General features: G+C 44.2%; 1 protein-coding gene across 1 annotated transcript; it reads left to right on the top strand.

Moving 5' to 3' along the window:
• The first annotated feature begins 5884 nt into the window (after positions 1-5884).
• Positions 5885-18726, top strand: LOC106587363 (fibulin-7-like). Its single transcript, XM_014175707.3, has 8 exons — positions 5885-6092; positions 9351-9510; positions 10014-10184; positions 10927-11052; positions 16523-16705; positions 16937-17074; positions 17500-17635; positions 17756-18726. The coding sequence occupies exons 1-8, from the start codon at positions 6027-6029 to the stop codon at positions 18117-18119; spliced, it is 1344 nt and encodes a 447-aa protein (XP_014031182.1). The 5' UTR covers positions 5885-6026; the 3' UTR covers positions 18120-18726.
• The last annotated feature ends 3953 nt before the right edge of the window (positions 18727-22679 follow it).

Below are 22679 nucleotides of genomic sequence, written 5' to 3'. Positions count from 1 at the left end.
AACCTTTTTTATATATATATTTGCAAATTTATTACAAATAAAAACTGAAATACCTTGTTTACATAAGTATTCAGACCCTTTCCTATGAGACTCGAAAAAGACACTGCTTCCTTCCAAACCACTTTTGCGATTTCCGACTTGTTTTGTAATGTTTATGTCCAATGGCCGATGAGTACCGAGACGTTTTATTTCTAATTTCTCTTCATATGAAAAGGTTTGAAAAGGATTTGCCAGTAGATTTTCAACGTGATTCATGATGACGACTGCTTGTCTTGGTTGATAGCTAATATTTTGAAAGTAGGATGTTGACATGATCAGTCCAATCAAAGCTACGGTGGACAAAACACCCTTTGATCTGTGGCCAATGACCTTGAGCCTTATTGTATGGGCATTTCTACCATAAATCTATGCCAGCACCCAAAGGGGCTTGAACTTTCTAGCTCTCCCTGTAGATTTTGCGGTGACGCAGTGTCCCCATGAGTGACAGAACACTGAGCCAATCACAGCGCAACTAGAGAACATTACCAACCCCTACGCTCTGTATTTTCCGCTGGCTGCCCCACCATTTCGATATTTGATATGTAAAAAATACATATACAGTACCAGTCAAAAGTTTGGACACACCTACTCATTCAACGGTTCTTTATTTTTACTATTGTCTACATTGAGAGAATGCCAAGAGTGTCTTCACAAGGTCCTTTGCTGTTGTTCTGGGATTGATTTGCACTTTTCTCACCAAAGTACGTTCATCTCTAGGAGACTGAACGCGTGTCCTTCATGAGCAGTATGACGGCTGCGTGGTCCCATGGTGTTTATACTTGCGTACTATTGTTTGCACAGATGAATGTGGTACCTTCAGGCATTTGGACATTTCTACCAGACTTGGTAGACTTGTACCAGACTTGTCTACCAAGAGGTCTACAATTTTTTTCTGAGGTCTTGGCTGATTTCTTTTGATTTTCCCATGATGTCAAGCAAAGAGGCACTGAGTTTGAAGGTAGATCTTGAAATACATCCACAGGTACACCTTCAATTGACTCAAATTATGTCAATTAGCCTATCAGAAGCTTCTAAAGCCATGACATCATTTTCTGGAATTTTCCAAGCTGTTTAAAGGCACAGTCAACTTAGTGTATGTAAACTTTTGACCCACTGGAATTGTGATTTAGTGAATTATAAGTGAAATAATCTGTCTATAAACAATTGTTGGAAAAATGACTTGTGTCATGAACAAAGTAGATGTCCTAACCGACTTGCCAAAACTATAGTTTGTTAACATGACATTTGTGGAGTGGTTGGAAAACTAGTTTTAATGACTCCAACCTAAGTGTATGTAAACATCCGACTTCAACTGTGTATATATGTCATGACGTGGCCCTCTTTGGGTATAGCGAGCCTTCCCCCTCTCTCTCTTGCCTACACCCAGGCTGCTGTTATCTCAGGTTGTAAATTCCTGGAGGAGACTCTCTTCCTCATGGCCAGACAGTATAGAGAGAGAGAGAAGGTTTCACAGGAGAACAACGAAACCTCTTCTCCAGCATAGAACTTGAGAACTGAACAATGTACATGTTTTGGAGAAGGTGTACACGGTCGGGGAAGAATCCAGCTACGACCGGTCCATTTCGTTTAATGTTTGTGAAACTCATGAGAGACAATACAGCCACATTACCATAACTCTGTTTATACAAGAGTCTCAGTTATGAGGCTTGCATCTAATTGTTGTATAAAATGAATGAGTAAAGATTAAACTATTTGTGAACTTATGTAATGGGATTTTAAACTGTTTAATGAAAGGGAACCCAATTCCCTTTAAAGTTAACTAAGTCATTGGCCCGCCCCATGAGCACAGACATTGATCTGGGGTCATGGGACAGCCTTTTTCTGCTCTTCCGAATATAACCCCCACCTGGAGAATCATCTGCAGACCAAGCTTACCTCAATTACGAGAGGGCTAAGGTTTGAGTAGAGACCAGCTTACCTCGATAACCGAGAGGGCTAAGGTTTGAGTAGAGACCAGCTTACCTCGATAACCGAGAGGGCTAAGGTTTGAGTAGAGACCAGCTTACCTCGATATCCGAGAGGACTAAGGTTTGAGTAGATTGCTGAATTCTTAACCATACCACGTGGTTAAACTCTGAGACTATCGATACAGACAGAATAAGAACAAATCTTAGATACTAATTACTAGTCTGCAGATAGGAATTCTGTACCATTGAACGCGAAGGCCGACAACCGCCGAAACATCTATCTGCAAGAACATTTCTGAAATGGGACTCTGAAGTATCCATTCTAGCCACGAAAGACGATCAGGCGAACTCTCCAACAGAAAGATGGACGATTCCAACAGAGATCAGGACGACACACTGAGCGTAAATATATATTGATTGCAATTATTCCCGAATGAGTGAGCATTCATGTGCAAAGGATTAGCATTTCAATTAATATAATTATCAAGTGTGTAGTGACTCATTTGCGTAATTCCCACTTTTCTCAGTCGACCCCCACTTCCCTTTTGTCCACCAAGCCGCGATACCAGTTTATCCCACTAGGGAAGCTCCGCTATCATTTCCTTGTAACTATATCTACTGTTTGTTTGTTTATGCATTTCTGTGATTATTTAGTTAGTAAATAAATGATTTAAGACAATTGATGTATGGATGATTCATAGTGAAGACTGGGTTCGTGCAGATAACCAACAATTTACGATGTTTGGAATTAGACTAACGTGAAGTAAAGAATGATTAATTAATTAGAAGACTAATTGATCAGATATTAAAATATCTAAAAGTTATATTAGGAAAAGTATAACTTTGTGCCCCGTCTTCCTAGTTAATTACATTTACATGATTAAGTTAGTTTAATCACGTAAAAATAATTACAGAGAATTTATTTGATAAAAATACGTTTTCAGTTTAATGATGCCAAAGACACAACATATGAATGACAGGTCGCCACTGTAAAACACATAGGATGTGTCTATATATGGAAAAATAGACCTTAAAAAATGTCCACCAATCGATTTGGTCGAAAGAGCAGACAACTTTTGATCGACCAATAGTTTTTTTAGTCTGGACCAGCCCTAAGGTCAATGTATACCCTATGTAAAACAATCAAGAAAACATACATTAAAAGCCAAAGGTGACTGTCAGTAGGCATATCTGAGTGATCCCAGGTGTGGTGTAGGGCAAGCTACATACAACAGTAGGCTACATCCGTGTTAGCACAAGTCAATTACTGTAGCCTAAACTCTTTATAAACAACAGATACCGTACTTGAGAGATAGACGAGGAGCCCAAACAGAGCAGAGATCAGTGTCACTGATCCATGAGAATAACATCTACAACTTCTACAGACTCACAATGAAAATATTTATGTTTCACTGAGGGCAACAGACATAAAAAATATCTGACATGTGGCTTTTTTTCAATTAAGGTTTTCCAAAGAACAGATATTTTGTGTGTGTGTGTGTGTGTGTGTGTGTGTGTGTGTGTGTGTGTGTGTGTGTGTGTGTGTGTGTGTGTGTGTGTGTGTGTGTGTGTGTGTGTGTGTGTGTGTGTGTGTGTGTGTGTGTGTGTGTGTGTGTGTGTGTATGTGCATTTTATGAGACTGGGCTACCAATGACTGGCATTACAGTCCTAACGATTGCATTAATTTGGATAAATCTGCACCGCTTGTCCTATTTCCTCAGGATAGGTAACTACAGTGATTGCAGAGTGTAGCGCTGAAAGAAATAGCTCAGTCTGCCTTTATGCAATAGTGGGTAACACTGTGAGAGAGACCAAATAATCAGAGGTTTTCCTATGCCATCTGTATATGGCTAATCTCTGCAAACACAAAGTACAACTATAGAATGAGATAAGTTTCAATAATCAGGGATGCTCACACACCATGACGAGAAATCTCACCCATCTTTTCAGGAATCCTTTGTTACGTAGTGGTCTACTACAGCAGTAGATCCCCACAAAGTCAGCAAGACAATATAATCACCACAGTGAAACTATGAAACATCTGCTGAACAGAAGAGTTCTGATACCCAATCATTCTCCATCATCACATCAAACCCCAACGTTTCCAACTACACCCCCGCCGCACGACACACAAACACATCAAATGTCTTGACCATTAGTAGCAAATAATATGCGCAAATGTAATCAAAAACGACATTTCACAATAAATCCCTCCAAACTTGAGGATTCTCAAGACTCTGTGATTTAATTTGAGGGTCCATACTGTATGTGTGTGTTCCCCACAGAAACTGAAGGACAGGGGGTAAGGGGTGTATATTGGGGAACCAGTTTCAACAGAACCTCAACTAACTGTACTGTTCTGCTTCTCATTACAGAAGGATCTCACAGGATTGAGAGCCATCTCGTGTTTCTGTATTAAATTCTCAAAGATATAAAAGAACAGACATTGTGGAGAGAGACCCCCATGCAGTGAGGCACCAATCAGTCACGAACCACTCACTGGTCATGGGCTATCGATTCTACATGCAGCTCTCTTCCCATTATCCTCCCATAGTGACATCACCTACTAGGATTAGGGAAGGTACTGTAGTAGTGCCGAGTCACCTCAGTGAGTAGGACAGAGATTCAGACATGGGAGTGATGCTTATATCACATCCTGGGCCTAGTGAAGGGCTTTCAGTAGGATGGGGTACTGTACATGGGTGAGTAGGTGGGTGGGTGGTAGTGGGGAAGTTACTGTTGTGTGACTGTTGTCTTCAGTGCTGTCCAGGGGGATTTGAGACCATCATGTCAATGAGTCGTGAAAGAGACAGATTTAACCCAAGAGGACGGGTGCGGAGGTCCCTGTGATGAGTGATGCAGAACCATAAGCCCTGGAATAGAATGGAATGCAGAAGGGATAAATGTGTATCATAATGGACAGTGGGAGAGAACTATAGCTGAGCAAGCAGGCAAGCAAGGAGCAGTAAAGTAGAGGCCAGTAAATGCAGTACAGTTCAGTGCAGTCACAGTGGGTCTATACTACGTGGGTGGGTGGTTGAATCAGCTACAGGTGGAATCAGATCTAACTCACTGACAGGTCGGTGATGAAACAGGACTCTTGATGCTTCAGCAGTTGGTAATTTACTATCTGGAGTATGTCATGAGAATGTTTTTATGGTATGAGAACTTCACCAGGCTGGAGGTACGACAGAACAACTAACCTCAGCTATACTTCCATGGTAGTGGTGGTGTTAGGTGTGTTCTGCTGGGGAGATGAGAACAGAACCGTTGTATTAGATGATGGCAAGGTGATGGACACTTACTCCCTGCAGAGGGCACACCTTCCCCACTTTCTATGCTCATTCAACAGTACACTTTTACTCTCAGGATGTCTGCCATTCAAGATAACAAAAAAACACATTGGAACAAAGACTCATTGTCCATTAGGCTACTGTAATTACCTGGTAATAAGCACAAGGTTGAGTTAATTCAACAAAATGTGTGTGCTGCTCAAGTAGGTTTTATGTATCCCTGTGTTACATAGTTATTTCCCTATTGAAAGATGGGCCTACATTTCCTCGTAAATCATGAGAAGATGCAACCTGTATGAGTTGTGTTTCACATTACCCTGCTTGTCACCTTCCCACAGTGCCCACTGCCCAGTGGAGCTTGCCTCAATCCATCCAAGCTTCCTGATAAATTTGTTTTTCTCTTCAGTTTACAAATTCCACATCTGAGAGGCTTTCATGAGGGAGGAAATTTGCCATGTGCCTTCCAAAAAAAGGAAAAGAGTTTGAAGAAAATACACATGCCTACGCAATGGTTCTTTAGTAAAATGTGGTCAACAGGTCTTCTAGTCCCATAACCTGATTGGTTCTCAAAGAGTAAACCCTACATTCCATAAAGTTTCGCTTTGGCAACTTGTCTGACATGTGAATGAATTAATAGCATTTCTCACAAATACCACTGAGGTGCTTATAAGCGCATTTTATACACTGGAAATTCACTGTACCCAGAAGATACCCAACCCAGCGCGCTTCGGGACTGAGTGTAAACGCAGCACAGGATTAACTGAAAATGATTTGGACGCACGCTGTCATTGTGTTCCTGTGTCTTTGTCCAATCCACGCTGCATTTGGGCAGGTGAGTGTTTCCTGAGCTTGTCAGTGCCATGAGGGCACCTTGGCCACTTTTAAGAGACAACATATGGTGTTTCTTGGATTTATTTTGCACAGCTGGTTGGTCCAATCAAAAATGTAGCTGATTTAAAAGCACATATCACACTACATATCACAGAGTAAAACGTAAAATCTAAGTAAATTACTGTATTTTATATGATCATGGGTTACCATTATAATCTCTATGTGTGTTACGATTTAATGTAGGCTATTGTGGTTTCTGACGTGTTTAGGTAGTCCATTAACGTAATAAACTCAGAAAACATTTCCAGACCAATTAATTATCACATATAGCCTCAGGACATAGTTAAAATTCTTGCCATTATCTGTAATGACCTGAAAAGTCAGTGGGTAAATATCACACAAGATTTACAACTGAGAAAATAGACCTGAGAGAAAGGTTGTCTGAATGCCCTTTTCATGGACAGGCTTTAATTCAACATCTAACACTGAGGGATGCAGCATTGATGTCTGGGTGTTGTTGAAGGTCAAAACGCATCAAGTTGAAGTGTCAATCTCTTGTCAAAGTCAAGAGCCTGCAAGTCCAGCTATAAGGTCATTATCCATGCATCATGACATGGACAGACACCCATTGATAGGACTGGTGTTTGGTCGACCTCAATTCCCAGGCAAGCTGCACAAACAATTACTAAGGCCCCTTGCATGCATGTCCAGACACCGAGAGGCCCATCACTATGAATAGACCCAACACCTCTGACGTGTTTCAGCTCAAAACTGCTAAACCTCTCTACCTTGTCCAAGGACAAGGGTCTATATTACGGCAGGCTGGTGTGTGTGTGTGTGTGTGTGTGTGTGTGTGTGTGTGTGTGTGTGTGTGTGTGTGTGTGTGTGTGTGTGTGTGTGTGTGTGTGTGTGTGTGTGTGTGTGTGTGTGTGTGTGTGTGTGTGTGTGTGTGTATATGCTATGCTGTACTCTTTCTGTTGTTCAATTAGAAATTCATGTGGAATGTCAAATTTGGACTCAATTTAGTTTTTGTCCACATTTAGTTAAGATCATGACGTACTGTGTGGTAATGAGCTGTGTGTATGAGGAGTCTGTTCAGGTCTCATTAGTGATCTTTGGCTTGTTCTTGTCATGGCACAACTCACACTGCAGAACTGAAGCCATGCAGTGATTACATAATTGAACAAGGTCAGCCAGATTATTATTAGCTACAGAACATTTTTCCTTTTATGCAAAACCTTTCTGCATCACAGAATTCACTTAGAACAATCTAAAATCCTTGGATTAGATCACCATGCTACTTTGGCCTTCATCATTGCACTGCACACCTCTTGATTCAAAGAGCAGCTCAGAACTTACTGAAGGAGGCTATAGGTATGTTACCTAGGCACACCAAGATAATGTCACAGATACATGAAATGCAAATGCATGAAATGTTTTGCAGCGGAGGCAGAAAGAGGACATTATCGCTGGGGCACACAAACAGCAGCCTTTCCCTCCCTCCCTCCCTCCCTCCCTCCCTCCCTCCCTCCCTCCCTCCCTCCCTCCCTCCCTCCCTCCTGACTGATGTCGCTCCAGCAGCCCAGCTCCCTGCTCCAGTTTCAATCAGCCAGGTGTTTTCACAGGATGACCAAATATTTACTTTTCTTACATAACTTCTGCCAGATGAAAACACTAATTGGCTTTCTGAAAACATTCATGAGAGGACAGAGAGGAGGAGGGAGAGAGTTGAAAGAGAGAGTGAGAGTTTAGGAAAAATATACTACTAACACTCCCTGATTTTCTCAGCCAATGGGAGGAGAGGACGTGCCTCATACACAGGTGATGTTTACCCTCTGGGTGTTTATTCCACACCATCTGACCCCAAACAGCCTCCCTACCCTTTATCAAAACCTACAGTACACCCACCCCTGCATCAAACGATGGACGCTATGAGCAAGCAACAATTTTTTATGCCTCCAAGGAGATCATTCTGTCAGAACTTCCAGACACTTCTGGGCTGAATAGACAGAACAGCAGAGATAGGCTGGGATATGAGAGAAGACAGACTGGGAGGGAATCTGTTGTGAGAATGAGTCCAGATAGGATCGGAGCCACTCTTTCTCTCATGGAGTGTGTCTTTAGTGTTTCCCAGCAACCCCCTTAGACCGTACAGGAGGCCTACAGGACTTCTCTCTGGCACCATCAAGTAACACCACCAGGGGCATAAGGACACAACCTCCAAAACATCAAACTACTACCACTAGAGAACAACTTACTTTGCACAAAGGCAAAAGCCTACCAACACTACAGCCACCTCTGACTTGAAGCTCCCCAGCTGGTGGTAGGGGTTGTTGAGATGCCCGTGCGTGCTACAGTAGGTCAGACAACCAGGGGGATGATGTCGCCGGCTCAATTCATTCATTCACCACATCGACTAGGCTGCCTACTGTGTACAGTGAGATTAAAAACATGACCATCTGAGTGCTGATGATGTGTTGAAGCAGGTACGTCTACTCTGATGTCTCTTCTCTGGTCTCCCTATAAACCCAGACCAGTGACCATATGCCTTTTTAGTAACTTTTAGGTACTGTACACTACATTCTTTAACTTTCAGTGCTATCTTAGGAAAACCCCTAAAATACTTTTTAAATGCAGCAACAAATCACTTCATGTGGCTCACCAGATGCTAGTTTATCATTCACAATGCAAGCCAATGTACAGTAGCTGCTGTACTTCTGTCCTGTTATTCCAACATTAACTTGTTGGTGAGGTAATTTCTCTGTTCTGTCCAGTGATTAAGTAGCGAGGACATTTGCCCAGCTTTTGCAGTGAATGTGGTTTGTATAACTGAGTGATGTCAAATTCTAGGAAGCTAATGGAGAGTTAGTTCTGCCTCCATCCTCTGACCAAGTCACCTGTGTCTCACGGTCCCTGACTTGAGTTGAAATTAGTCATCTATCAACTGTAACTACATTTCATTAGGCAATGAATGTGCTCTGTGTAGTCTACGTCAGCATAGGAAAAATAAACTTGCGTGTTCCTTATGTTCCTCAACCCACGTTTGTAACGTGGCGCTTCGCTAAAATGAAGTTAAGATCTTCCTGTATTACGGCTTTTAAAAATATTGTAACTCTGCAAATGAATTGCCTTTTTGGGGATGACTCTCTTGTCAAGTTATCCCTGTATAGCACTTTTTAACTGTTCCACTGCCCCTGGCTTCCCCTGTTTCTGTTGGACAAAAAAGTGTTCACCTGCTTACCATGCCCTGTCCCTGTAGGACTGTCCCAGCAGGCAGGACATGCAGAGCTCCCTAAAGCAGGTCCAGAAGCTGCTGTCGACCCATGAGGCTGCATACCTACAGAGCCTCCGCACCCTGAGGAAGAAACTCAACTTGCTACAGAACACAGCCACCAAACAAACTGGCAAAGCAAACAATGGTAAGTCTGCACACAGCCCAAACATCGGTTGAAGAAGCAACATGTAGCCTACCATTTTAGCCATAGGCTTAAATTCGATTTCTTCACTGAAATGCCTAAAATGTCTTTCAGTAGGCCTGCTGCTTTTTATTTTACAATCCAAAAAACACCAGTTGCAAGAATGTGAAGAAGTTTTGTATTACTATGTCTATTGTTGTCAACCTCATGAACGAGAATCAATCGTGATTCAGTAAGTTGTGTAGGCCTACACACAGCACCAGCCGGACTGACTAGTCCCGGTAAAAATGTTAATTAGCTGTAAAAATGCTAGTAGCAGTGTCACGCTGCGTTCTAAAAATGTTTACTCTGGTGGATTACTATTCCTTTGCTACTACTGGTATGTCATTTCACATTTGGTGGTTAGCGGTAGGTAGAAATGTTAAATTGAGCTCCTATGGAGCTATGGCTGGAGAGTTAAGTCTTGGCTTATGTCCCACTACCAACCACCCTCCACCGCTTTACAGATACCTGTCTAAAGCTGGACACGCCTGCCAACAGCAGGAAATTGGGAAAGGCGCAGACCCCAGGTCACGAGGTTCACTTCCTGTGTGATGCGGGTTATGAGTTGGTGGGAGCAGAGAGCAGGATGTGTCAGGAGAGCCTCACCTGGAGCGGCCAGCAGCCCACCTGCCGCAGTGAGTGACCCTACCATCTGCTACAGATTACCCTACCCCTTATCCAAATGTAAACCATTAGGGAGACACACATCTGTCTTGAAATCACTATCTTTTGTCAACTACCATCTACTTCTTCTCTTTCTCTGGCGTCTCTTCCCCCCCACCCTTTTCTCTTCTCCTTTCCTCTTCTCTGTCCCGTCACTCATCTCTTTATCTGCTCTATCATCTCTCTCATGTCCTTATCACCATGCTCTTTGTGTCCCCCTCTCTTTTCTTTATCTCTCTTTCCCCCATTTTAAACTTCATGCATATTACTAACATTTATCTAGATAAGATGGCTTGCATCCATATGTATTTCATTATCAAATTTCCTTTTTATGTATTTTCATGGCCATCCAGAATGGGTTATTGAATCCAGTGACTGTGACACATAGTGATAGCAGCCCTCTGTCTTGACAGCTCGCTAACATTTAGATAATGCTTCAAAGACGTTCTGTGAGACTAAAAGTCAGGCCATCCCTTTCGTTCCGGTTATGTCGAGTACTCACACGCATGCACATTCACGCTCACGCACGGAAGTGTGTGCTCGCACGCACACACACACAGAGAGAAGGAGCTTTTCTCTTTTGGTTCATGCATCAGAGCTATAAGGTTCCACCTGTGATTGTCAGTGAGTTAGCGAGCCAACATTTACATCAGGGCTAATATTACTTCATTCTCCTCTCTTGACTAATCTCTTACTCCTCCTGTCTTTCCTCAGACATAAATGAGTGTGCCTCGTCTCCCTGTCTGAACGGGGGGACATGTGTGGACGAGGTGAATCAGTTCTCCTGCACGTGTACCAAAGGCTGGGCTGGAGCCACCTGCCAGAGCCCTGTGCCAACATGTAGGTAGAGATGCTTAAGCAATAAGGCCCAAAGGGGTGTGGTATATTAGCCAATATACCATGGCTAAGGGCTGTCCTTATGCACGACGCGAAGTGCCTAGACTCAGCCCTTAGCCGTGGTATATTCGCCATATACAACAAAATCCTTGAGGTGCCTTATTGATATTATGAACTGGAACCAGGACTTACAGTCCTTTATATCTCTATGCTATGGCTAACTAGTAACAACAACACACAAGGGCCAGACACCGAGGGAGACCCTGGTCCACTCCCTCTGGCTGGTTCTGGCTGGCTGGGCTATCATACACACTCAGGGCTCCAGGCAGAGCCAGCGAATCAATACGGCCCAGTTAGGTTTTGTTTCTCTCTGTTTTGTTTCTCTCTGTCTGTTTGTTTTCATTTCTCCCCCCTGTGTACAGTATACTGCTGTAAGTGAGAACCACACACAGACTAACGGGGATTTAGATGGACTTTGACCATGACTAACACTGCTTGCACTGTGTGGGAGCCTTCTATAAGTCTATCATCCCACTCACACACAGCCCACTGATAGAGGGCTGCATGGTGCAATGGATGTGAACACTGAGGTCAGGAAATGTTGGGAAACTACAGTGTTGCATGAATGTTTAATATTAAAAAGTTTAATGTAGCCTAACTTAAGTTGCAAGTCAGTCGAGACCGTCTGTCCGTCTGGTCTCCAGACAACATTTTGAGTGTCTCATCTCCGTGTCCAATACATTTGTGCTCAGTCTTGACTCAGTCTTGGATAGTGACAACTGGTCATTTCTTCTGGAGACCAGCCGAGACCAGCGCAGTAAAAAACTCCTAATTATCAGCTTCCATTCAGTCAGCACATAAAACCGCTTCACCAGGCCAAATATATACCCTCCTTTCAAATATATACCCTCCTTTCTTGAAACATGAGCACCTGCAGTCTTTATATCTATTATAGACATGTTTGCGCAGTGGCAAACCTATTGGACCTAAGCCTTCAGTGGCGAACCTATTGGACCTAAGCCTTCAGTGGCGAACCTATTGGACCTATGCCTTCAGTGGCGAACCTATTGGACCTAAGCCTTCAGTGGCGAACATATTGGACCTAAGCCTTCAGTGGCGAACCTATTGGACCTATGCCTTCAGTGGCGAACCTATTGGACCTAAGCCTTCAGTGGCGAACATATTGGACCTAAGCCTTCAGTGGCGAACCTATTGGACCTAAGCCTTCAGTGGCGAACCTATTGGACCTAAGCCTTCAGTGGCGAACCTATTGGACCTAAGCCTTCAGTGGCAAACCTATTGGACCTAGGCCTTCAGTTGCAAACCTATTGGACCTAGGTCTTCAGTGGTGAACCTATTGGACCTAAGCCTTCAGTGGTGAACCTATTGGACCTAGGCCTTCAGTGGCGAACCTATTGGACCTAAGCCTTCAGTGGTGAACCTATTGGACCTAGGCCTTCAGTGGCGAACCTATTGGACCTAGGCCTTCAGTGGCGAACCTATTGGACCTAGGTCTTCAGTGGCGAACCTATTGGACCTAGGCCTTCAGTGGTGAACCTATTGGACCTAGGCCTTCAGTGGTGAACCTATTGGACCTAGGCCTTCAGTTGCAAACCTATTGGACCTAGGCCTTCAGTTGCAAACCTATTGGACCTAGGTCTTCAGTGGCGAACCTATTGGACCTAGGTCTTCAGTGGTGAACCTATTGGACCTAGGTCTTCAGTGGTGAACCTATTGGACCTAGGTCTTCAGTGGCGAACCTATTGGACCTAGGTCTTCAGTGGTGAACCTATTGGACCTAGGCCTTCAGTGGTGAACCTATTGGACCTAGGTCTTCAGTGGTGAACCTATTGGACCTAGGCCTTTAGTGTGTGACAGGTTCGTGATGCTGAAAGGACAGCAACCGTCATACCAGCGGACTCATTTAGGACTGCACTTTTTTTTTAAACAAGTCGTATATCTCCACTACACTACTTTGATACGCATCACTGGGGATTAATATACAGTGTATACCTGCACTGGTCCCCAGTGGCGTAGTGGAGGCTATAGGCAGGTATACACTGTATACCCACTTTCTTTATGGGCATTGTGTATACTCGCTTTTTAATCCCCAGTGATGCGTATCTAAGTAGTGTAGTGGAGATGTACGACTAATCAATTATGTATAACAATAAAGAAACCATGCATAAAGTAGCCTACACAATCGCAAACGTGACATACAGCTCTGGAAAAAATTGAGATCCCTGCAAAATTATCAGTTTCTCTGGTTTTACTATTTATAGGTATGTGTTTGGGTAAAATTATCATTTTTTTTTTTTTTCTATAAACGACTGTCAACATTTCTCCCAAATTCCAAGTAAAAATATTGTCATTTAGGACATTTATTTGCAGAAAATGACAACTGGTCAAAATAACAAAAAAGATGCAGTGTTGTCAGACCTGGAATAATGCAACAAAAAAAAGTTCATATTCATTTTTAAACAACACAATACTAATGTTTTAACTTAGAAAGAGTTCAGAAATCAATATTTGGTGGAATTACCCTGATTTTCAATCACCCGAACACATACCTATAAATAGTAAAACCAGAGAAACTGATAATTGTGCAGTGGTCTCTTAATTTTTTCCAGAGCTGTATATTCACATGCACCGCGAGCACAGCCTAGTTTCCACGGAATGTCATCTGCAAGCAGCAAGAGCGCACAGCTCTCAACTGTTTTTTTGGCATAGAGCAGCTCAAAGAAAAATGATATTGGTAGCCTGTAGAGTAGGTTGGAAATGCTTTTCAATGTATGATATCTACCAGTAAATTCTAACTATGGCAACAATGGGTATGCAAACAAGGTATTGAAAAGGTTTGGTCTGAAGTCAGTAGGCTATTGTGAGGAGCAATGCAGTCATCATACCCTGTTTGCATCAGTGGCGTAGGCATTGGTGGGCCTGGGTGGACACAGGCCTACCCACTGGGGAGCCAGGCCCACCCAATCAGATTGAGCAAAAACAGAAAAAGAATACATGATTATGACAAAAATATATATTATTTTATATTGTCAGACCTCCAACAGGGTCTCCTGATGTGCTTTAAGCATTGTTGTAGACTTAGAACGTCACCTTTTGTTGTTTTTCTATTTAAAAAAAACAAGTGTGATTTAGAGAATGCAAATCTAAAAAACATAGAAAAACATACGATTTTTCCTTCGCTTGGCAGGCCATTTGAGATTTATTTTGTATAGCTACTTCTCCAGGCACAACTACACCACGGCATAGGACCGATGGAAAGACAGCAGTCACACACAGCATGATGCTACAGAGTAAGCAGTCCAATCACTCTAACATAGCAAGCCAGTGGGTTCCAATCATAGGAATACAAAACACAACCATTAGGCTAAGCATTTCTTCATTGAAATGTACAACTATTACTTTCCATTGCAAAAAAGATTTCACATTTAGCACACAAAGTAAACCGGTGACCTAAAGTTTAAATGCAACAATGTTTCACACATAAGTTATTTTCAAAGAGATGGCAAACAACAGCAAGGGAGCTGAAATAAAATAAACAGTTCCACTCAAAAGATGAGGATACATTTTTACTTATTCAAGAAGTTATTCTTGAAAAGGGAGAAGCTAACAAATTAGTAACATCCTCTTCTATAACACCTGCTGCAGCCACTACAAACTAGCCTACAACAAAAGATAGCTAGCTACACCATAGGAAAACTACTGCTTGCTATTGCACAGTGACCTGTCAGCCTTTCAGAAAGCAGAAGTTTCCATATTTTTTTGTAAAAAACGGTCCACCCATTACAAGTCAAAATGTGATTGGTTGATTCCACTGTCAATCCAAAAATGTTGCCCTGATACAGTTGAATGGCAGATGCCTTCTATCTATCAAATTGAAAAAAGAAAAAAAATGCACCTTTATTTAACCAGGTAGGCTAGTTAGGTAGGCTACAACTGCGACCTGGCCAAGATAAAGCAAAGCAGTTCGACACATACAACAACACGGAGTTACACATGGAATAAACAAACATGCAGTCAATAATACAGTGGAAAAAATTATATATACATTGTGTGTAAATGAGGTAAGATAAGGGAGGTAAAGGCAATAGATAGGCCATGGTGGCGAAGTAATTACAATATAGCAATTAAACACTGGAGTGATAAATGTGCAGAAGATGAATGTGCAAGTAGAGATACTGGGGTACAAAGGAGCAAGATAAATAAATAAATACAGTATGGGGATGAGGTAGTTGGATGGGCTATTTACAGATGGGCTATGTACAGGTGCAGTAATCAGTGAGCTGCTCTGACAGCTGGTGCTTAAAGTTAGTGAGGGAGATATGAGTCTCCAGCTTCAGTGATTTTTGCAGTTTGTTCCAGTCATTGGCAGCTGAGAACTGGAAGGAAAGGCGGCCAATGGAGGAATTGGCTTTGGGGGTGACCAGTGAAATATACCTGCTGGAGCGCGTGCTATGGGTGGGTGCTGCTATGGTGACCAGTGAGCTGAGATAAGGCGGGGCTTTACCTAGCAAAGACTTGTAAATGACCTGGAGCCAGTGGGTTTGGCGACGAGTATGAAGCGAGGGCCAGCCAACTAGAGCATACAGGTCGCAGTGGTGGGTAGTATATGGGGCTTTGGTGACAAAACGGATGGCACTGTGATAGACTGCATCCAATTTGTTGAGTAGAGTGTTGGAGGCTATCTAGCTTCTGATGGCCTAGCCAATGGCTGACTTAGCTAGCTAGATTTATCTCCCCAGAGACCAGCAAAGACATATCCTGATTGGATCTTTTTTCTCTCCAGTGTTAACCGTTTCCTTTCCAACAAAAACTGAAGTGATTAAATCAGAACTTCATTGAAAATAATAATATAATTAATTATAGTTATTTTATAAATCCTTAGCCCTTCTCTGAAGGTGTAGAAGGCCCTCATTATTCCACACTGTGTTTGGGTTATTCACAATTTGTAGAGTGGCTCTATTATCCCTCAGCCTGCATTTTTTTCACCATTCTGAATGTATAAAGAATCCATATGTTCTTCTGAAATATGAACACAGAAATACTGGACATTTTGAAATGCTATTATGGTGGCAATTTGACAAAATTACAATCATGGTCTTGAATTGGACTCCCATTTTTCTGGTCTCGGTCTTGACTCGGTCTCGTACCCCTTGTCGCCCTCCGGACTTGGTCATGAATCGGTCTCGCTTTAGGTGGTCTCAAACACAACACTGTTCCAAACACTGTGGTTACCCTGGGAACAAATAGTTAATTTGTAACTCTTTGTTCACATGGTAACCATAGTGTTTTATAAAGAAATAAGCTGCACTGTACTGATTTGAAGATGGAGATGTTTAGATGGCAATGCCCTCAGACTGCAGTCAGAAACCTCCATATCAATGAGAATCATCCTTAGTTTCACTCTTCTCCTCATTCCTCTCTTTCTTTTTCTCCCTCTTTCTTTTTTCTCCAGTCTTTGTCACCATGACGAACACCTCGTCTGCCACCTCCTCTGCGGCTGCTGCCATCTCTCCCCCGGCTGTGACTGTTGGTCCATTTGTCCGTCCATCTCGCTGTACGCAGGTCCAGGGCACCACCCACTGCACCTGTGACCCCGGATACACCATCTCTGGGCGTGACAGCACCACTTGCACAGGTACACCACAATCAGCTACCATTGCTATTGCTATAAAAAGACACACAGTCTGACCACATAATGTTATATACTGTAACTGACATCAATGGCAATTTTAACTGTGTGTGTGTGTGTGTGTGTGTGTGTGTGTGTGTGTGTGTGTGTGTGTGTGTGTGTGTGTGTGTGTGTGTGTGTGTGTGTGTGTGTGTGTGTGTGTGTGTGTGTGTGTGTGTGTGTGTGTGTGTGTTTCAGACATTGATGAGTGTGAGTTGTTCCACATGGGTCAGGCTGGCCGGCTGTGTTTACATGCCTGTGTTAACACCCCTGGAGGCTACCGCTGTACCTGTCCTGCTGGATATAATGTCACCCGCGACGGACGCAACTGCAAAGGTGAAAGGAGACCACCCACACACACACACCGTACCAAAGTCTCAAAAGCTGAACACACACGCACACACACACACACACACACCATCAAATCCTCTGCCTCAAAACATGCCAGTTATGCCAGATAAATACTACACATTTGAATAGTCTACCACAAAGAGAAAGAAGATAACTTGGCTGAATGATAATGAATGTTTCCTATTATTTCCTATCCGTTGTATCTGTAATTCCATGCAATTCTGTTATCCACTGGCTGAATAATTGAACAAACCATACATCTGGTCTGAATAAATGTTTGTTTTTGTAGGCAATTACAATAAATCAGTTATTTCTCTGTCTCGCTCTCTCTATTTTCTCTCCGTCTCTTTTTATCTGTCCCTCCCTCACTTTTACACACATTATTCTCCCTCTCTCTCCCTGGCCTGTAGACATAGATGAGTGTGCCACCAGACAGAATAACTGCACCCGGGACCAAATGTGTATAAACACCTACGGTGGGTTCCAGTGTGTACGTGTGGACTGCCCCCGCATACGAAACGCCACCTACAGCAAAACCTCACCCCTGTGAGTACCTTCTCTTATAGTTAATCAAGAATAGATTTGATAACATGTAACTCTTTATCACTCTCTTGCAATCATACACCTCTCAATGCCTATATAATTTTCTCTTCCCCTGTTGCCCAGGCGATGTGAGCGTAACCCCTGCTCTGTGGACAACAGGGTGTGCTCTCAGGCCCCTAACTCCATCTCCCACCACTACCTGTCCGTCGTATCCAACCTGTCAGCACCACGCACCATGTTCCGTGTGTCGGCCCTCCGCCTCATAGGCGACACGCTGCGTTTCTCCCTGCTGGGCCGCGGGCAGGCCCGACGCCACTTCACGGTGCAGCGGTCGGACCGCCAGACAGGCCAGCTGGTGCTGGGGAGCCCGGTGCAAGGCCCTGCTACACTGGAGGCAGAGGTGGAGATGACCGAGCTGGAGAAAGGGGTCCAGCTGGGGCGGTACATCACCAAGATCACCATGTTCATCTCCCAGTACGAGTTCTAGAGAGGGAGAGAGAAAGGGAGGGATGTAGAGGGAGGAATGAAGAGAGGGAGGAGGGAGTACTGTGGTAAGCGTTTTGGAGTGGGGCAGTGGCTAGGGCTGGGGAGCTGGGAGGGGTGAGGCACTAAGTCCTAAGGAACAAAGAGGAACTAAAAGGAGGGGAGTTGAGTCGAGACATACAGGTATGGCAGGAACGCATGCATTTGGTAGAGTTGAATCAATTCTAATGACAGAAAGGGAAGGGTTCAGGTAACGTTTAGGGGGGTGAGAAATTAGGGATGGGGACACGGGGTCAGAGACATGAAAATTAGAAAAAGGCCACTTGTGGTGGAGATTGAATGTTTCCTCACTGAAGCTGAGAGAGTGAGGGAGAGCTGGGCTTGTAAATACGAGCTGAAGTCCTTAACTGGTTTTAATGTTTTACATCCAACATATGACTAAGTGACAATCAATATCTGTAAGATGAGAAGACATGAAGCTACACATTGACAATCCTATATTTCCTGGTCTTGTGTTAAACTTGTTTTGATATATTTATTTTGAAGGTGTTGTAAACCCTTGTTTGTGATCTGCTTTTTATTTATCTGACAAAGCACTATTAAACATTTAATCAAAACACTACTGTATAATTTCTAGGGTTTCATTATTTACTTTTCCTATATACGTATGTCTCTGCACAGGACTGTATAAGGGGCTTGCCTTGAACTGTGACCTGTAGATGATCTGTCCGTCATAGAGGCTGAAACAGGAGTATGATGTACAGTATGAGTAGTGCAGGTCTGGGGAAGACATCAGGCATGGCAGTACAGAGCTACACTGTCCAGCAGACAGACAGCCAAAGACACTCCGCTCAAAGAGCTCCTAGACCCTTACAGTATATGCATGAGCTAAACCAGCAAACACAGTGTATATTGTTACTTAATGAGATATGACAAATTGAAATGCTCTTTTCCACCTTTTTAGCACTGGGTGTTTGGGTGCTTAGGGGTACATGCCTGTGTGTGTGTGTGTGTGTGTGTGTGTGTATGTGTGTGTGTGTGTGTGTGTGTGTGTGTGTGTGTGTGTGTGTGTGTGTGTGTGTGTGTGCGTGTGCGTGCGTGCGTGCATGCATGCGTGTGTGTGAGGAGATGTACCGTAGATTCGGCTGGAGTTGTTGTGGCGTGGGTTGTAGAGGATGCTGATGAAATGTTTCACCCCTGTCTCAGGCTGCCCACAAACCTTTCCCACTCTCTGCACTCTATCATCTGGACGGACGTGAAAACCCTGGTTAACACCACACCAGACATAGGGCCAATGCCACGGACACACACGAACAAGATCCATGTGACCAGTGGTGTGAGAACGCATACACACAAATTCTTACACAATAAATGACCCGTAGTGTATAAGATATCCCACATCACAGCTCCCTCAACATAGAGCACCCTGCAATGACCACAGCACAGTGAGTGTACTTTATATAGGCACTGATGTAAGTTTAGAGTGTGAGGGGTTAACCAGCCCAGTACTGCCACGCAGAGCCAGGCAGTGTGTATCAAGGCACAAGGCAAGACCCAGATGCAGACACAGGAGGCAGATGGTTGGAGTCTTATAATGTTTATTAATCCAAAAAGAGGTAGGCAAGAGAATGGTCGTATACAGGGAAAAGGTCAAAACCAGTTCAGAGTCCAATAGGTACTGAAGGGCAGGCAGAATCAAGGTCAGGGCAGGCAGGATGATCAGGCAGGCGGGAAAGTAGTCCTGAGTCAGGCAGGGGTCAAAACCGGGAAGACTATCAAAATGAGAATAGCAAAAGGAGTACGGGAAAAACACGCTGGTTGACTTGACTAACATAAAGACCAACTGGCACAGAGAGACAGGAAACACAAGGATAAATACACTGGGGAAAATAAGTGACACCTGGAGGGGGTGGAGACAATCACAGGGACAGGTTAAACAGATCAGGGCGTGACAGTGTGCCTCAGACAAACAGGCACTAACACACTGAACCCAGCCCCACCTCGGAGTCATCGTGTTGGACTGAGAGAGAGATGAGGAGGGATTCCCCTGACCTGGCTGAGACCCACTAGGGGACCACAGGGGGGGTGAGGATCCCAAAATGAGATTGCACACAGAGGGACAGGGGGAAATGATAAAGAGAGATAGAGGAAGAGAGAATGATGGCTGAATAGAGTGGTATCAATAGCAGGCAATTCACAGCGGTCAGTCAGTCATCGGCTAAGGGCTGCTGTGAATTAAGAGACTCTATTTCTGCTCTGAAAGAGACCCCTCGCTGTTCTTCACTCTGTCTGTATCTCTGTCCCTTTCTGTCTTGATGAAAGGAAGGGACAGAAAGAGAAAGGAAGAAAGGAGATGTATAGTTGAATGGCAGCCTGTCCCAATGTTGTCTGTCCCCGGGGGAGGAATAAAGCTGACCCCCTCCACACCTCTCCTCTCCTCACCCCCTCCTAACCCTCCTGTATCTGCCCACCCAGGACTACCTGTATCTCACCCGCTCCCTCCTCCTGTCCTGAATACACTCTGACCCCCTCCACACCTCTCCTCTCCTCACCCCCTCCTAACTCTCCTGTCTCTGCCCACCCAGGACTACCTGTATCTCACCCGCTCCCTCCTCCTGTCCTGAATACACTCTGACCCCCTCCACACCTCTCCTCTCCTCACCCCCTCCTAACCCTCCTGTCTCTGCCCACCCAGGACTACCTGTATCTCACCCGCTCCCTCCTCCTGTCCTGAATACAAACCCTACACCCTGACCTCACTCCTCTCCTCTTTTCAATCTGTCTCAGACCCCACACAGACACATATTAAAGGTCCAGTGCAAGCGTTTTCTTTTTTTTTTTACATCAATATCAAATCATTTCTGGGTACCTTACTGTAATAGATTTCCATTAAAATGGGCAAATTTTTTTAACTATTTCTCAAGCAAAAATGTAATTGGTCTATTAACCAATTTACTGCATGGTGATGTCACCATGGAAAGCCAAAACTCCCGCCCATACAAACCTGCTAATTATAAGGTCCTGTGTGGAAGATTGTATTTAATCCAGCAACTATCAGGAGATATTTTTTTCACACTTTTACAGTGTTAGATTCATCAGCTGCACTGGGCCTTTAAACACAAGCATATACAAACATGCATGAGCACCCAGGCGCACACACACACAAACACACGCCTTGGGTCTGAGTTGAAAACAGAGTTGGAAACAGTAGTGAGCGTTCCAGTACTCTTTATCTATTAGTAACCTTAGACCACCATTCCATTCCAACAACATCAAAGAGATCCAAGCTCTCTTCCTCTGTATCCCCCTACACACACACACACACACACACACACACACACACACACACACAATACAGTCAATAGGGTGCTCTGATGATTTCATCTATCACGGCCAGTCTGTGGGTGCCCATGTGTCAGGTCTAGAGTGTCTCTGCTTCCCTCCATCTCTCTTTGCCTATCCCTCTCTCTCTCCTCTCTCTTTCCCTACATCTTCCATCTTTCTTTCTCTCTCTCCCTCTCTGTCTGATGTGGTGGATGAGTCACCCTCTGAGCAGATAGACATCTGAGTGCCAGCGGTGCCAACTCTCTGAAATCAATATCCTCATTCCAGTCCGGCCTCCCCACACAATAAGAGCTTATACTATAAGCCTTTACCTAGTCCTCTTTGAAGCCCCTCTCAGTCAGACATCAGGATTGTATGTAAAAGGGGACACTCCGTCCCTATCGTAGGTTTAAGGGAAGGAAGGAGTGTTGGGGCCCAGACCCTTGTCTGTTGACTGGGCCCAGGCAAACTGAGACATGGCCTAGATCTAGAGCCAGAGTTTGGCTGGCACAGGCCCAACCTGGGTGGGCGCGCTGGCCAGGTGAGGGGGGTTGGTATGCATGGTAGCAGTGCCCAGCTGTTACAATGGGAGGTTTGTGAGAAGTACGGCCAGGGCCAACAAAGCCCTGACTGTGCCCACGTCAGTCCCCCAGTCCTAGAGCCAGGAACAGGTAACATATGCAGCCAAGTACGGCAAACAGAATGTGGGGGTGTAAGGAAGGTGGGTGTGGAGTGGGGGAAGGGGAGGATGTCTGATCTGACCTCTAACTGTCCGTTACTCCTCTCCCCGGGACACTCTCTCTCTCTCCCTCCTTGCTGGTGACTGTTATCAGCACCACACAGCCCTTCCAAGCTGCACACTCCACTCCCAATCCCCCACGACCAGAGCCTGAGCGTGTAGGAGCACCTTAGACTGGCTTCTCAAACTCTCCCTGAACTGTGTGACCTGGCCCTGATTGATGGTTGCTAAGGGGCACGTTGTTAGGGGCCAGGCACCTGGCAGCATTTCAGACTGTGCAGGCCACTATCTCCTCACTTCTCTGAGTGGACTTGTGGATTGGAGTGCAGAAAACCACATCCTTCCCACAACTATTCAAATCAAAATCAAACTTTATTTGTCACATGCACCGAATACAACAAGTGTAGACCTTACCGTGAAATACTTGCTTACAAGCCCTTAACCAACAGTGCAGTTCAAGAAGAGTTAAAGGGGGGGGGGGGGGGGTCAATGTAATATCCT

The sequence above is a fragment of the Salmo salar genome, chromosome 26 (genome assembly GCF_965601325.2).
Source record: "Salmo salar chromosome 26, fSalSal1, whole genome shotgun sequence".
Taxonomy (NCBI): Eukaryota; Metazoa; Chordata; class Actinopteri; order Salmoniformes; family Salmonidae; genus Salmo; species Salmo salar.
Note: the sequence above shows the minus strand (reverse complement) of the source record. Positions and strands in the feature narration are given on the sequence as shown.

Bases quoted from the DNA above. Each gene is read 5' to 3' on its own strand.
- LOC106587363 (XM_014175707.3), top strand. From the start codon at position 6,027: ATGATTTGGACGCACGCTGTCATTGTGTTCCTGTGTCTTTGTCCAATC. The intron at 11,053-16,522 runs GTAGGTAGAGAT...TTTTTTCTCCAG, and splicing joins CCAGAGCCCTGTGCCAACAT to TCTTTGTCACCATGACGAAC. The intron at 17,636-17,755 runs GTGAGTACCTTC...CCTGTTGCCCAG, and splicing joins TACAGCAAAACCTCACCCCT to GCGATGTGAGCGTAACCCCT.